Source organism: Schistocerca serialis, chromosome 6, assembly GCF_023864345.2.
Source record: "Schistocerca serialis cubense isolate TAMUIC-IGC-003099 chromosome 6, iqSchSeri2.2, whole genome shotgun sequence".
NCBI lineage: Eukaryota > Metazoa > Arthropoda > Insecta > Orthoptera > Acrididae > Schistocerca > Schistocerca serialis.
The window spans coordinates 311639847-311657303 of NC_064643.1; the positions used below are offsets into that span (position 1 = coordinate 311639847).

At 39.8% G+C, this 17457-nt stretch overlaps 1 protein-coding gene across 1 annotated transcript in view; it reads right to left on the reverse strand.

Annotated features, from left to right (window-relative positions):
• The window catches only part of LOC126484551 (serine/threonine-protein phosphatase 2A activator-like), a 340077-nt gene that overhangs the window by 160526 nt on the left and 162094 nt on the right, over positions 1 to 17457 (reverse strand). The window contains exon 4 of the mRNA XM_050108109.1: positions 7668 to 7885. Coding sequence (XP_049964066.1) covers positions 7668 to 7885 — 218 coding nt within the window. The remainder of the gene's footprint in view (positions 1 to 7667; positions 7886 to 17457) is intronic.

Sequence of the window (17457 nt, forward strand, 5' to 3'; positions counted from 1 at the left end):
CATGCATCCACCCTCCGTCGCATGGAATCCCTGATGCGATGATGCAGCCCTGGAGAATGGCGTATTGTATCACAGCCGTCCACAATACGAGCACGAAGAGTCTCTACATTTGGTACCGGGGTTGCGTAGACAAGAGCTTTCAAATGCCCCCATAAATGAAAGTCAAGAGGGTTGAGGTCAGGAGAGCGTGGAGGCCATGGAATTAGTCCGCCTCTACCAATCCATCAGTCACCGAATCTGTTGTTGAGAAGCGTACGCATACTTCGTCTGAAATGTGTAGGAGCTCCATCGTGCATGAACCACATGTTGTGTCGTACTTGTAAAGGCACATGTCTAGCAGCACAGGTAGAGTATCCCGTATGAAATCATGATAACGTGCTCCATTGAGCGTAGGTGGAAGAAACTAAAATGAGCTCTAACATGGAAATTAAGTGTTTCCGGATACATGTCCACATAACATCTTTTCTTTATTTGTGTGTGGGGAATGTTTCCTGAAAGTTTGGCCGTACCTTTTTGTAACACCCTGTATATGACATACTGACGTAGACAATTGTGTTTCAGACGCATGATAAGCTAACAAATCTTTGCTGTTGTGGACTGTAGTATATGTTAGCAATGTCAGATAAATGGAGAGGGGGAGGCAGTGCAAAGGATGGAAGCTAATACTCATCCTTAAAAGAGATTGTAACAAGCTAACGTATCATTGAAAAGGAAACAGTGGAACATGCAAGTCTATGGACTATGGGGTTGGGGGGGGTTTAATGCTAAATGCAAATGGATGCTGTCACTTGCAAAAGAGCACTGAGTGTTAATAACTTTTTTAACGGATGAGGAGGGAAATTAATCTCAAAAACTCATGTTATCTCTGAGAAGTGTGTGTGAATATAATAAAAATGCAATAATTATGGATATATTATGCCTTTTAACGTAAGGGGAGCCAGAGGCGCCTATGCTGCCCATGTTAAAATCACTAAGTTTGAGGAACATTTATGAATAAACTACCAAATAGAAAAATTTGAATTTTTTTTACATATAGAGTGGTTTAGTATTGCAGTTATGACAGAGGGATTTTGGAGTATCTTTTCTAGTTTCCTTCTAATTATTTTTTTTATTAATGACCCAAATTTTTTTTACAAATAATTGCTTTATAATTAAACTGAAATGAAACTACTGAACATATTGCCAAATGGCTGTGTTACAATGTAAGTTTGACCACTAGGAGTGCTGTATAAAAATTTCATCTCTCTAGCTTGAGTGGATTTTGAGAAAATGTTCCTTATATTCGAAAAATTCTAATTTACGGGAAATGGCTATCAAAGTTTCTCAATACATTCCTGCACTATAGGATGGATTATCAGGGTCTTCTTCTTCATCCTCCAAAAGCGTCCTCTTCTGTCTTCTTTTCTGGCCTGTTGTTCCATCATACTTCATATGCCTTTCTCTTCTTTCTGCTCCTCTTATCCTTTCTCTGTCAATATTTCTTAGTGCTCGTACAGTGTTCACCACAGCTGTAAATCCTAATGCCTTCAGAACTTCACACTTCACACTGTTCCCTTGGTTGTAGGTTGCTATTGCATCATAAATGCCAAAGTGCAGTGTTTTTATGCTTACAAACACCCTTTTAGGAATCACTTTCCAAATCAAATTGTTTACGCTCTCATTAGGATTCTGCGTCCTTCCGTGTAGACATTTGTGTAACAATTCTGGCTGTGCTAAGTCATGAAAAATAGGTTTTATTGCATTTATCACAGCTGCTCGCAAACCATGTTTGTGACCATAGTCCTTTTTTGCATTATATTTGCACCAGGAATCTTTTGGGCACAGGCTGTGTTGAGGGTATTCATTGCAAGAGGCAGTATGAAGGAACAATGCCCACACGCTTTTCGCATGTCACTAACATTACTAGTATTTTGCCTTATAGCATACCCATAGTATCTCTGTAGACGTTCAATCACCTCATCAGTAAGCCTGCCTCTCCCTCCTATTGTCTTTCCATCACTGAGATTACTTGCACCCAAAGTTTGTTTGAGCCTTCGAAGCCGTGCACCCATATGCTTTTGCACATGCCCAATGCATTCCAAATTTTCAACTACAAATTCATTTCCTTATGGTTTCAGTTCCTCTATAGTCTTGAAACCTTTGGAGTCACCATCCCCAAGGTAGTATTTGCTAGAAGATGTCACAGGGCTATGGCCGTCCATGTGTTGCTTAGCAGAAGAACGCACTGTTTCAGTAATTGTAGTATCGCAACTTGGTATTAGTGTTAATTTTCTTTTCCCTACATTCTTCCTCTTCTTATATACACGGTTACTAAAACGTGGCATCGTAACCAGAACAACGCTTTACACAAGAAGTATAATACTACCAACAACAGGCGCAACACTGAACTAATTCGAAACGGTAAACAGCAAAGGGATTATGTTTCGCGCTCTTAGCGCTTCATTTGTCACAGAAGACAATGTAGCCAACCCTTGCACACTCGCTGTATGCGTAACATAAGGTGCTGTATGAGTAACAGGCCGAGAAAATCCCAAGCAGTTCGCCAGGAAGTCACGAGAGGGTGTTAGATGCATTCAGCAGCCGCCCATTTCCTCTCCATGCGTGGAGGAAAATGGTAATAACTCCACTTCTAGGGCGAGTAGAACAATAATTCAAAGTCTACATTAAAGAGGAATGTTCCAATTAATTTTCGGTAGCAAAAAAAAAAAAATCATAGGTGGGGTTCGCTCTTTGGCAGATCCCGCCGTTGCTGGACAAATTCTCTTTCAGCTCTCTGTCGCCAACTAATCCCATCATCGCTCGGTAAGGGCGGGTATTCGCGATGTTCAACGTAATTTCAGAAAGGCATATATGATTGATATGTGTGTGTGAGTTTTGGATTTGACCACCTCCGGCTCCCCTTAAGAATGAAGAATTAAAGAGCTATTAAATAAAGATTTTGTATTTTACAATTATTAAGAGAGATGGAATAGTGATTAACAGCAAATGTAGAAGTATTTTCAGCAGAAAGTGAGAAGCTACCTTATCATATACATAGAGGGTATTGGTGTAAAGAAGTGAAAAAGAGAGTATGTTCCAAAGCCACTTCTTCTTGTAGCTATTATGTGTCCACCTAGGCTCCACTAGAACATAATGTGACCACTCTGATGATCCAAAAATATAAAAATAATAACCTAATAACAAAAATAAACCAGGAGTGAATATCCTTTGACATCATGTGTAAGAATATCGGGAAGAAGTCAAGAACCACCAATCTGAAATAGCCAGGTAAAGTCATTTGGACATGGAGAGACTTCATCATTGAAAGTTAAAAAGCTAAGGGTCTTAAGCTGCCCCTATAAGCTCAGATTTTTGATACACACATCAAAAAAAGTTTTGCATCACCTCTGTTCTCCGAGAGTTCCAGAACCTCTAATACACAGTAGCACGTCCTCTTGCATTGATGCATGCCTGTATTCATTGTGGCATACTATCCACAAGTTCATCAAGGCACTGTTGGTCCAGATTGTCCCACTTCTCAACGGCAATTCAGCATAGATCCCTCAGAGTGGTTGGTGGGACACGTTGTCCATAAACAGGCCTTTTCAATCTATCCCAGGCATGTTTGATAGGCTTCATCTCTGGAGAACATGCTGGCCGCTCTCTGTCATAATCCTGAAGGAAGTCATTCACAAGATGTGCATGATGGGGCGCGAATTGTAGTCCACGAAGATGAATGCCTCGATGCTGCCGATATGGTTGCACTGCCAGTCAGAGGATGGCATTCATGTATCGTACAGCCATTATGGTGCCTTCCATTACCACCAGCGGTGTATGTCGGTCTCACGTAATGCCACCCCAAAACAGCAGGGAAACTCCACCTTGCTGCACTCACTGGACAGTGTGTCTAAAGCGTTTTCAGCCTGACCAGGTTGCCCTTCAAACATGTCTCCCCCAATTGTCTGGTTGAAGGCCTATGCAACACTCATCAGTAAAGAGAACATGATGCCAATCCTGAGCGGTCCATTCGGCATGTTGTTGGGCCCATTTGTACCATGCTGCATGGTGTTGTGGTTGCAAAGAAACCTTGCCATGGATGTCGGGAGTGAAGTTGCGCATCATGCATCCTATTGCACACAGTTTGAATCATAGCATGACATCCTGAGGCTGCACAAAAAGCATTAGTCAACATGGTGGCGTTGCTGTCAGGGTTCCTCTGAGCCGTAATCCATAGGTAGTGGTCATCCACTGCAGTGGTAGCCCTTGGGTGGCCTGAGCGAGGCCTGTCATCAACAGTACCTGTCTCTCTGTATCTCCTCCGTGTCTGAACAACAATGCTTTGGTTCACTCCGAGACACCTGGCCGCTTCCCTTGTTGAGAGCCATTCCTGGCACAAAGTAACAATGCGGACATGATCAAACTGCGGTATTGACCATCTAGGCATGGTTTAACTACAGACAATACGAGTTTTGTACCTACTTCCTGCTGGAATGACTGGAACTGATTGGCTGCCAGACCCCCTCCATTTAGTAGGCGCTGCTCTTGCAAGGACGGCTTTAGTGACATCTCTGAACAGTCAAAGGGACTATGTCTGTGATACAATATCCACAGTCAACTTCTATCTTCAGGAGTTCTTGGAACTAGGGTGATGCAAAACTTTTTTTGATGTGTGTATGTGGTGGACCCAATTTTATGAAGATATGTGAGAGAGGAAGGATATATGAATTCAGAGAAGGGATGGCCTAATCCTTGGACATGTGAATCTAGGAAGGGAATGACCTGTACCATTCCTTTTCTGTAGAGGGGTAAGGAGAGGGAGATCAACATCACAAATAGTATCAGGTGTAAACATAGTTCTTACTAAGGTAGCAAACTTTAATGTGACTGCTAATCACGCTAATGAAGTATTCTGCAAAATAGTCCAAAACAATTAGACCAACCTGGGTGATGATTGGTTTTATGAATATTCATTTTCTATAAACGTTCAGTTGTCACATATCTGGGGTTTGAGACAGTGGAAAGTTGTGTAGATTAAAATGTCAGTACATTACACCTTATGATAATTAAAGACATAAATCTTTTCTGTCTCAAAAAATTTGAGAATCTTGTACTGTTGTAGATGATGATTTACAAACTATCAGGTGCAAATAAACTTTGAGTCAAAGTAATGAAATAATGATAAATCCTTGTCAAATAAGATAAACCTTTATGAGTTCTCTTCATCTATGAAAATCTAGCAATTAATTATGAATAGTTGAATGGCAACAGTAATATAAGAAAAGGAGGAAGGATAAAGAAATGAAGCACCAAAAGGACACTTTTTTTAGATAAGTAAGCACTGATATGTGATAAAGACATAATCAAAAGGGAAAGGCAATCATTGTAGAACCTAGTAATCACACATTGAAAAGACTGAAGTAAGAAATACAAATGCACAAGTTTTGTATTGTGAAGGGATAAAACTGAATTCCATCTTAAGAGACCTAAACTGTGATCATTGTAATGGCGTGACATGATGTTCCACCTCTTCTTTGCACTCAGATGATAGATGTCTATGTAGAAACAATGTTTATGTAGTTAGCCTGTAGACAATCTTCCACTGTGTGTGCCCTGGTTTTATCAACGTACAGAGTCGGAGTGGTATGTGCGAGCACGTAACAGCACAAAGGTATAATAGTGACTAGGCATCTCCATCTACTACGGAGGGGTCACTTAGGCTTTGGCATTGCAGCTCAGCACTGTTTTGGAAGGCGGAAAGCAAGAGGCATGCCTACAATGACAATGCACAGAGACAGTTTAGAGTAGCTTAAGAGGAAGGTCATTCTCTTCTGCTCTGCTCTGTGATTCATATTGGAGATGATGTTCTGATTAATAGGAGATCTGTTCGCAGATGTTATAGCTGTTGTAGGAGAGCAAGAAAATACGGAAGAGTTCTTTAAAAAGCAGTTATTTCAATTTGTAGTAGGTTGAATAGATGTGAGCTTTCTTACAGTCCTTGGTAAAAGTTATCACAAATGACATCGGAGTGACAGATCATTAGTGAAGTAGTTGTCTCAGTTACAGCACATAACAATGAGTCATAACACTTTGTGTGTGTGTGTGTGTGTGTGTGTGTGTGTGTGTGTGTGTGTGTGTGTGTGTGTGTAGAGTATCCATTTTCACAATCTTAAATAAATAAAGAAATAAAATAAAATAAAAAATAAAAAAACACACAAGAATTATCAGGAGTACCTTAGAAATTCAACAGAAGAGGCTCTATTTTATCTTTAAGTATTCTTCTTAGGTGTTTTACTTGTTTAATTACTAGCTAGCGAAATGAATACGAGAATTGAGGGTATATGACGTAACAGTAATTTGCGATCAGTACTTTTTGTTTGTCACACGAATAATGAAATTATATATAGATAATACCTTGCATAAATTATCTATGTGTTGTCCTTAATTCACATAAGTTGTCCTTTGTTCACATACTCTCTTATGTTACTCCTGATAACTTTTATTTACCTTTGACTTTTTTAATAGTATCAGTTTTTATAGGATTTATGCCCAATTGAGAATGGGCTTAACATTATTTTGTTGATTATTTTGCTTTCTTCCTGTACTAAAATGTCTTTAATCTTCTTTTCTGAAAGTCCTCTTCCACTCTTGTGTCCAGGTTCTTTGGGTTCCAGTCTTCAGTTTATGTGTAAATTGATGATTCATGACAAGTGTTCTGAATGCAAATCTATCACATATAATGTCACCAGTGATGTTAATTACCTAAGAATTTCTTTGAGTTTCAAGCAGCCAATTGTTCTCAACTTCTATTGTGATTTGAGATGACAGGACAGAATTCTTGTGGTCAGATTTTCGTAGATAATTCTGAACTTTTTTTCTTCCTATCTAATACCTTTTATCCAGAAAATACTGGCTCGGGCCCAGCACAGTACTGCTCCTATTTCACAAGGAACCTGGCATACCCATATACAGGGTGTTATTACAATGAGGGCACCAGTCCTAAGTGGTTTAAAGCTACTGCCAGCAAGTACATGTGCTAACAAAGCAGCACTGGTAGGTAACAACAAAGTCCAAATCACAGTCCAGGAGAGAATCACACAGTACAGAGTCCTCATTAACTGACCGTGCAAGAGAGAATGTGCTGTAACTATTGGTCAGTTGCAACAAGTCTCATGGTATTACAAGAGTTTGTTGTTACAATTGGCTTTCCTTCTCTCAACCTGTCAGATACCATAATGGGTGTAGTATTGGAGACAGATATACTATGTGTTCTTTGATTTTTCATTCTTTCTGTTTATGAAGGAACCTAAGTTTTTGCCACATTTCCATGATTTATGTGTCCTTCTTCCAATAAAGAAGGCCTTTTTTTTTTTGTCTTTGATGAGTTTCTTGTCTTCTTGCATTCTTGTTTTGTAAATGAAGAATTTATTTATTTGGCTTCATTTCCTTCTTTCTATTTTCCACTGTAAAGATGGAAAGGGATTATATTCCCTGTTGTCCATATTTTTTGTTATTTTGTCTATCTTCATGTTCAGTGTACAGAAAAATCAGTACTATAACAACAATAATTACAATAAGATATATTACAAAATTGTCCACACTTCATATTTTTGTAACAAATTTATGTGTCTACTAGCAGAAGAATGATTTCTTTTTATATTACAATAAAGTAATGATCTCTTGTAACATACCTGACAAACACAACAGTAATTATTCCCTCTTGATCTTTTGCGGTAAGTGCTCCAATCCTGATGAGGCAGCACAGAAACAATCCAAATGACATTTCATGGCGTGGGCCATAGTTAAAATGAACTGGACTTCCAAATGATTCCATGAAGTACACCACAATTTCCATTACACTATTGTAAAATTCTTCAGGTAAAGCCTCAGAAAGAAGTCTATTTGCTTCCTGAAAATAAACTGCCAGTGAACATGAGCTTGTTAAAACACAACTTAGTGCCAACATCATTGAAATTCTATATATTTCAAGTTAAAAGCTTTTTTCATAATTAAGGGTCTCATAAATTGTTTGCACAAATGTAAAAGAGATGAATGTTCTAAGTACTATTTGTCTATCACAGAAATGAAATGAATGTGGTCAAAATATTATGACTTTTCAAATGTATTACACTTTAGATAATATATTGCAAAGCTACACAAAGATATATTTAATTTCCCAACTGCCATCATCATATTAAGAATCAAATGTTAAAATTGTCATTTTATATGCCAAGATGCATATATTCACAATATACATTGGTTAAACTATTTAAGCCAATTAATAGAAAAGATGAGTTCTATGTGGCATTTAAAACCTTCTTACCCTTAGTTTTTGAGGGTTAAGAAGCAAGCTGCTGTATGCATTGAAACACCATACAGCTTTCTCAACTAGAATTTGCAAATGCACTCACATGGTGTGAGGGTTGCACAACAAACTCTTTATCTGCAAGAAGTGCTAAATGGTTTGTAGAATCTTTCAATTAGTAAAGACATGGTGCTGGTTAGAACATTTTCGTTTAACTTATGGCGTAAATACAAAAGTACATCACACTGCTTGGCAGCCATAGAGCAAAATGAGTCCACCTTACAAGGACATACTAGCAGGTGAAGACAGAATTGATCGTCACAAGGTTCCTCTTTTGTGGCATCCCCACAGAGCTCCCCGCCTCCCTTCTCCATCCCCCACTAATAGTAATTAATAGTAATACAGGTACCCATGAACCACCATTGCAAGGATACCTCCCCCAAGTCATGGCGCAAGGATACCTCCCCCAAGTCATGGCAGACATATGGTTTTCTGGAAGTGCAGTGAGGGTGATGGGGATGACTGTAATAGGGATGATTATAAGCATCTGGGTCAACTGAAGTAGAAGTGATCTGGCATGGTGTCCATTAATGTGAGGAAACCATCAGACGATAGGCATGATGTGATGGCATCTGCATCCCCATCGTTAGGTAGGTTGTAACAATGTGAGAATTGACAGGCAATAAATCCATTCTTGAATTTTCATTCAGCTTGCCACCCCTCAACCACCAGCAAGTTGTCAACTAGATGGATGTGTAGAACATCTGGCAGAAAGCATTGGACATTCAGGGGCCCTTCGAAGACACTGGATGTGGAGGGGTTGGCAGTCATGGCATACAGTTGTGCAGCCACAGGTGAGGCTGAATGGTTTGATGCAGGCACTGCATCATTAATTGAAGTGTTGTCATGTTAAGTTCCAAGCTGGCTTCAGCTGATTGATCGTGACCATCGTAGGACTGCAATGAAGCAGAATGTAAAATGTGTGGAAACCACATTAAAGAACCTTGTGAGTGATTTTTATGGTGGCTGGAGTGCTGACCAAATGGTATCATTGCGAAGCATGACAAAATCTCAGTTGGTCAGTGCCTTGTGGATGAAGGTTCTCAGAGGGCTGTGCAGCTGTGTCCTGTTTGACATGTCGGTGAAAATGGGCAGATCTGTAGATGATATCAGCAGTGCATGGAGTATGTAGTCTGCCAGTAGAGCAAGTGCTTCTGCCAACCTTGATCGGTGGTTAGAGAAGCCAGGCAACCGAAATGGGAGATACAAGTATCAACGAGAGCCCTGATCATTGATTCTGCAGAGATGTTTCCAAGTCAGGTATGGGCTAATAGCAGCCAAAAGCAACTTGCGGCCTGCTATTGGCTTTTGTGTGGCCCACCAAAACAGACAGAATTTTTATATAACAATTTATGTATTTTCTGAAACGCAAAGTTAACTAATGCATGCAACCATTTTAAAAAGTGTGGCCTTCCACTAACCCCTGCTTCCACAAAGTGGCCCTGAGCCAAAATTAATGCTCACCCCTGCTCTAAGGGTAGACAGTCAATGACCAAGAGAATGAATTGGTAGCACTCAGAGTTAGGCAGTGGCCCTAGCAGGTCAAAGGGTACATTTTGAAACAATGCTTTTGGTATCTTGACCTGACCAAGTGGCCACTGTGCATGACATCCCACTTCACTCCATTTACAGGCTATGCACGCAAGGGTCTACTCTCTGCAATGCTTTTTTACATTGGGCCACACAGAGCATTCTGTGAGATGTCATGTTATCAAGCATATGCTAGGATGTGAGGAGTTGTGAAGCTGTTTGAAGATGAACTTCCACAGCAGCTTGATTACAAGTGGCCAAGCACAATTTTGCAAAACATCAAACAAGAGTTGTTTAGCTGTGCCCAGAATTGAGCATCATTCCAGCCATAAGTTGGTTATGGTATTGTGAAATTAATCCATGCGGCTGGTGTCTCTGTAGTTTTGCCAGAGTCAACTTGCACAGAGAGGATGTTGATGAACAACAGATAATCCATGGCAATGTTTCCTGCACCGTGCAGATGTCTAAAATCGGTCATGAACTGTGCTATATAACTGAGGAATCAGAACTGTCGAAGGCACGTATCCTTAAAAGGACTATGGATTGATTTCACCCAAGGTTGTTGATTGGAGTAGATGATGAGTGATCTGCTTTCCACATTTCCTTTCAACTGATGAACCACTTTGTACACTGCCAACAGTTCATGGTCATATACCAACCACTTGAACTATAAAGTGATCATTTACATTAAAAAAAAAACTAGAGTGACTCTTGTATGCCTGCTATTTCTTGTAGCAGAACTGCTCCAGTAGTGAAGTCACTAACATCACTATTAATCATGAATTGAGCATGTGGAAGTGGGTGTCCCAACATTGGCTTGCACAAGACAGTTTTTTATTTACTTAAACGTGTACTGTATGTGAGGGTTCACTCTAGCTTAGGTTGGCCAGCAGTATTCTTGCCCATGAGAACTTCTGTGAGTGGTGCCTCAAAGGTGGCGTTAAGATGGATATGGTGATAGTGATGATAGAAATTAATCTTCACAAGGAAATGGTATAGCTTGTGGAAATCCTGAGGTGGGGGTAGTTGGCAGATGAGGTCAGTTCAGTGTGGTGTAGGATGAATACCTGCTGCAGTGACAATGTGTCTGAGAGAGACAACTTGAGGCTGCCAAAGTTGGCATTTGTCATCATTAATTACTACACTGTTGGCACCTCTCACGATGAAAACTTATTTAAGATGCATTTCCCACAATTCCTGGGTAGGAGAGAAGACGAGAATGTCATCCAGGTAGGTGTATCAAAAAGGGAGTTTGAACATAACACTGTCAATAAATCACTGCTGGGTCTGAGCCACATTCCTGAGGCCATGTGGCAGACATAAACATTTTTGTAAACTAAAAGATGTGATACTCACAGTTTTGTGAATGTCTTCCACACTACAAGAGTGCCTCCTTACAGTCCAATATAGTGCAAACTAAAGTGCCAGCAAGGTTGTTGATGAAGTCATGTCTGTTTGATATTGCCTGACAATGATTGACAGGCGATAAGAACTCTAGAGTATTCGCATATTCTCACTCTCCTGTCTTCTTGGGGCACCATCTTAATGGGAGAAGCTTCAAACCAGCAGACGGCCTCACAATCCCAGCCAACAAAAGACTCTCAACTGCCACTTTGGCAGTGTGCAGCTAGTTCAGTAGTGATCTTGTGGAACATTCCACTGCAGATAGTACCCTGCATAAATAACACCCATAAATGCAGGAGGGCATACAAAGACTCACAGTTTCAGTGGGGTACACAAGAGCAGGAAGCACATCGTTGAATTTGATTGTGTGTGGAGGCTGTGTAGACTCAAATGCTACTGGGAAGGATGCCATTATCATGGTGAGATCGAGGGGAGATGTTATGGTGGAATTGTCTTGAATGGGCACGAGTGAATGACGCATCTCACAACCATCTAGGTAGCATTGTGTGGCACTAAGTTCCTCCAACACCCCTAGGATTGTGCAACATATAGCATCATGTCCATCCTGTAAAGCCGTTGAACTTGTTGCAGTTCGATGGGGTATGCGATGCATTCTTGTATATATTATTGGCATTTGACAGTCGAGCTGCAACATTGAGTGTTGTCCAGTAGAGATGTGACAGAGGTGCGCCATGGTACTGGAGTGTCATAACCAAAGACATCAGTAATAAAGTGGCCACTGTCCTGATGGATCAGAGTACTGCGGGCCAGGTCTGGTCACTGTTGAAAATGACGAAAGAAGTCTATGCCCAGCACCGGATCTCTGACCCCTGTGTTAATGAAGCTCCATGTAAACAGTTCACCAACACTGAGATCCAGGGTGTGAGACTAAGCCCTGTGGATGGGGGTGGAAAAAGTAATTCACCGCACAGATCTGTATGGCAGGAATGGCACTCAATGCTGAAGGTAGATCAGGAGGTGAGGTACTCATGTCAGATCCCATGTCAATGAGGAAATATTGTTGATTGATGTGACCAAAGGTGTAGTGTCTGCTACCATGTGGTGATGGTGGAGTGGAAGACTTTTCATTGACATGACATAAAGTAAAGCAACTTTAATGGTCTTCGTGATGCTATGCATCTCTCGCAGACTGTGCACCAGTTTTGGGCAGTCACACAGTGGGCAGCAATTCCTCACAATGACGCCAAACTGTATGTGTTGTCAGCAACACTGTCCCCATACCGGCGCACAGAGCATTGTTTTCAGTTGTGGGGATGTCTGTTATGTCTGTTGAGGTCACGTGAAGATCACTGTCCTCTGTGGAGGGACTGATGTCACATTCAGCAGTGGTCAGGTGCGCTCGATCCAGCTCAGCTGTAGCGAGGCAGTGGGTGCAGTGAGGCTGCTGTGAGCTACGTTCAGAGGCGTTGTTGTCTGCAGTATTTATATACTGTCAATGTTGTACATTGAAAAAGATTCTGTCCACCAATTTTAACTTGCAATCCAATGATTCATTTTCATGTGACATCATCACAAGTTGAACTTAGGAGGGAGTTGGACACAGCATGCGGTCTGACAGCAGTTTGAAATCCACTAGTATGTGTAACTGGTGCTGTAACTGTGAAGTCCTTCTGTCCCCTGTCATTTGTCATACATATCTTGCTGTAACTGTTGCTCTGGTGTCTGGGATAACCATTGAAAAAGGGGAAATTTCATGGTGAGGTATTTATTATTGGCTGGGGACAAATTAATAATGTCACTGGCCCTGTGGTGCAGCTTGATCAGGGTGAATGAATTTAGATGCAGCATGGCAGTCACATCAATAGCAGTGAAGACTCGTGAATATGGCTGTTGCAGGCACTGATGCATAGTATTTGCCTGACCTATGTGCAGAGTAGACATTGGAACAAAATCGCCGAGTAAACTGCCTGTAGGATTCCATTGTCTGATACCATTTTCAACTTTTGTACCACTGCACTAATGAATATCATGTTCATTTTTGACAAATACAGGTTGCTATGGAGTTGACTGCAAAACACTGCACACTACTGCCTTGAGAACAGAGATGTAGGGCAGCTGCAGAATGGCTGCAACACTGGCACTTAGTATCCAGACCTGGAGGCATAGGAGCTTGAAAATGATGGATATACAGTTGTTAGGGGTCACCAAAGTAGAATCTTAGCCCAGAGTAAGATAAGGGTGACAATTAGCAATGACTCAGTGCCGACTAGAACACTCCTTATTAACATATGGCATGAATACAAAAGTATGTCGCACTGTTTGGTAGCCACATAGCAGTCTGAGTCCACATTAAAAAAAATAAGCTAGACAAGGGTGCAGTTGGCAGTCAGAGAGGTTTCTCTCTGCAGGCATCCTCAAAGATTTGAGAAAGTTTGTGTACATGTTAGTCGTCTCTAAGCTGAGAATGCACTATGTACTGCCTAAGGCGCTCTGAAATATAACTTGGAAAAAGGTTTAATATGCTCAACTGTCACTCAGATAAACCGCTAACTATAAAATTTGTTGTGGATCTCCATTTATTCACTGATACTTTAACTTCTACCCAGCTTTGCAGGGTACAGCCTGCAATAGTAATGGGAACAACTTAATTAAAACAATCAATTCATTCTGTTGGTGGAAAACAGTTGACTCATTTGGTTGTAGTTTTCCATATTGGTTGAATGACTGATTCATTCTTTTGAGTATTACTCATTTGTGGGAGCAACCAAATGAAAACAACCAATTCAGTCGGTTGGACTACTCACTCATTCTTTCGAGTGAAATCAGTCTATGGGAGCAACCAAATGAAAAAATCAAGTCAGTCGGTTTCAGTTTTATGTGTTGGGTGGAATATTGTTCTTTTCTTTTTTTTTTAAGTGAAAGCAGTCAGTGGGAGCAACCAAATGAGAAGATTCAACACCATTGTAGCTTTATTCGTTCTTTCTTTTCAAATGAAAACAATCAGTATCTTTTCTGTTAGTTGAACCACGTATTTAGTCTTTTAACTGAAACCACTACTTAGTGTTTTAGCTGCCCTAGCTATCCATACATTCTTCTGAGTGAAACAAGCCTGCAGTATTTTAATTAGTTGAACTAAAGCAGTGCTACCTTATACCACTAGAGGGTTGTCCTACCCCCCCCCCCCCCCCGCCCCCGCCGGAATAAGTGAAGACATATGTAAGGGGTACGACAAAGTTAAAATAAGCATTATACATGTTCATTTAATTATATACTGAAGGGAGTAGTTTTTTTTTTTCATTATTTAAAACTGAATCATACATTTTTGTGGAGTAAACTGTCCCAGGTGCCATTAACATGTAATTAATTAATCAGACTTATCACTGAGGTAGGCCTGCCATCACTTAAATTGCCAACCCAAGTCAAAAACTTTGAGAACTCCAGATATCTGATTCAAATCAGATTATTTTTCTGGACACACATGGTCTGTAGACAGTAAGTTGGCCATGATGTATTGTGGGGAGTGGGGACATGAGAGGGGGAATCTTTCCTCAGTTGCATTTCAATGCTGTCAGTGCCAGAGAGCATGTATCGTATCTATCAGCAGATATAAATTAAACAAACGAGTAACAAGGATTTGTGAAACATATTACAGAGACTTTCATGTTCAAATATAGTACTCATTTTCAGTAAGGAATATAAGTGTAAATTAATCCATACAACTCAATGAGTAGAAGGCAAATGACATTTAAGATATTTGTTGTCGGGGTGGGGGGTGGGGGTGGTGGCGTCATTGCAGTGCGTGCAATCGTCCATTTTCGGCAGCATCTCATGGTTTCAATATAAAGAAGTATGGATAACACAGGGTGTTCCAAAATTATCTTTATATGTTTGATCACATACATTTCAGAAATTGGAACAGATAGGCAAGTGTAATTTGTGGCATAATGTTCACACACACCTGAGGTTCCAGCAATCACTTAATTACGTTCACGGTGTTAAAATGACCATATTTTCTAGACTCAAATTTGGGATACATTAAAAAATCTTGATATTGCAAAAGAACAGTTTTAACTGAATGGAATAAACGCTAACTATCACTTTACTTTGGCACAAAAAAATATGTTAATTTATATTTTATTAGTATCTTCTAAGTTGAAGGAGTGCGAGCAGACATACGGTATTTATCAGTGTTTTAAATTTTCTTCAGCACGTCTGTATTCTTCAACAGCATATAAAAACATTCAACTCAAGTTTCAGTATATATATCATTCCAGTAACTAACACTGCTTTCAAAGCTTCTGTGACAAACTGTGTTTTGTCACTGCTCCATACATTATTCATTTGGGAAAATAACCTTACAGTAACAGCATACTGATACAGGTGAAATGAATATCTAATTCAGGATAAATCATTTCATAATTTTTAATCTGGGACAAATAGGGTCCCAAATTACTTTTGAAAAAATCTGGGACAGAGCTAGAAAAATCGTGACTGTCACAAAGAATGGAGTATGGGTGAATGAATGGTCATCTTAAATGTGTGTGCCATCTGTATCACACAGGATATCCAAGTGATATTCCATTTCCATGTTCAAACTAGCGTGTCCCCCATTAAAACGTGCTATTGCTTCTATGATGCAAGCTCATAGTTCACGCAAGTCCAGCCTGAAGAAAAAAAGTGTAATGGAGTTCCACATGACCTGGGTAACAGATCTGGTTGGACCAACATTCCACCATTGGCCAAGGCCAGTCAATAACTAATATGGGAAAAGTAAGAAAATAACAGCTTTAGGTGCATGTGAACATTATGCTGCGAACCACACATTTCTACTGATTCCCATTTCTGGAATATACTTGATCAAAGTGGTAAAGATCATTTCAGAACACACTGTATGTGTATAGGAGAATGTCTAAGTGTGCTTGTCACTGGGTTTTTAGTGAATTTTAACCAAGGTTTATTACAACCTATTTATCTTCAGTCAATAGTATTTTCCCAGGCACTAAAAAAGGTTTGGGTTTACCCCAGACTATTGTATACAAATCCCTCCTGTATGTCTCTGAGCACCCTTAAAACTAGGACCTATCAGTGGGGGAAATCTGGACGTATTGCAGTCCTAGTGGCAAGTGCAAAGATGAGCGTAACGGTTCCATTAAGGATAATATGAAGCAGAAAGGAACCATGACTTGTTTTAGTGACAGTTTGCAATCCATTTTATATGTGATGGTGTCCACAAATGCAAAATCATTTGAATATTCAGCAGTTTACTTTTGTGGAAGCTAAATATTTTGCACAGAAAATCACATCATCAGCTACATACATATGCCCCACATTTTCAGTTTTACAGGTAGTGTCATAACTGTTGCAAATTCACAAGCACAAATTTTCAGGATTATCTGTATGGGGCTAGGAGAGATTATTTAATACTTATTAGTTTTAAAACTGTGTTATATTAAAAAGTTTTCTATTTAAATAGTTATTTTTTGCATTTTAGTCTTGTTTGTGCAAAATTTTTCAACTGATTTCACTATTTTGATGAAATTACGATAGGGAAATGTGGTAAACTTCAGGTTTATCTCAGTTTCCCTTCACCTGAATCAACCAATATTTTACTTCCTTCTATGTATATCTTGCAAACAGACCATGAATGTAAAAATGAGAGAGAATCAAGTGCACAGGGAAGCTTAACAACAAAAGTTTTCTATTTAAATTGTTATTTTCTGCTTTTTAGTCTTGTGTGTGAGAAATTTTTCAACTGATTTCAATAATTTTGATGAGATTACAAGAGTGACATGTGGTAAACTTCAGGTTTACGTCAATTTCTCTTCAACCAATTCAGCCAATATATTGCTTCCTCCTATGCATGCCTCATGAATAGACTACAAATGTAAAAATTAGAGAGAAAAAGTTCACAAGGAAGCTTACCAACAATCATTTTTAACTGTGAAACATTTGTGACCGAAACAAGAAAATGGGGAAATAGCAGTGGCACACCAAGTAATTACTCTATGCCACACATCAGAAAAGAAAGCGAGTTCACATTGCATTGTCACCCAGTTCTGGTCTAAATTGAAAGTTTCAAGTCTCTAGCTTGTTGGGAAGTTAGTTAAAAATCAGTTGCAAAATTTGTACCGAACAGACAGACAGACCAAAAACAAAAGTATGCTCCACCACACACCAGATTTGACAGTGAGTTAATGTTGCAGCATCGCCCAGTTCTGCCT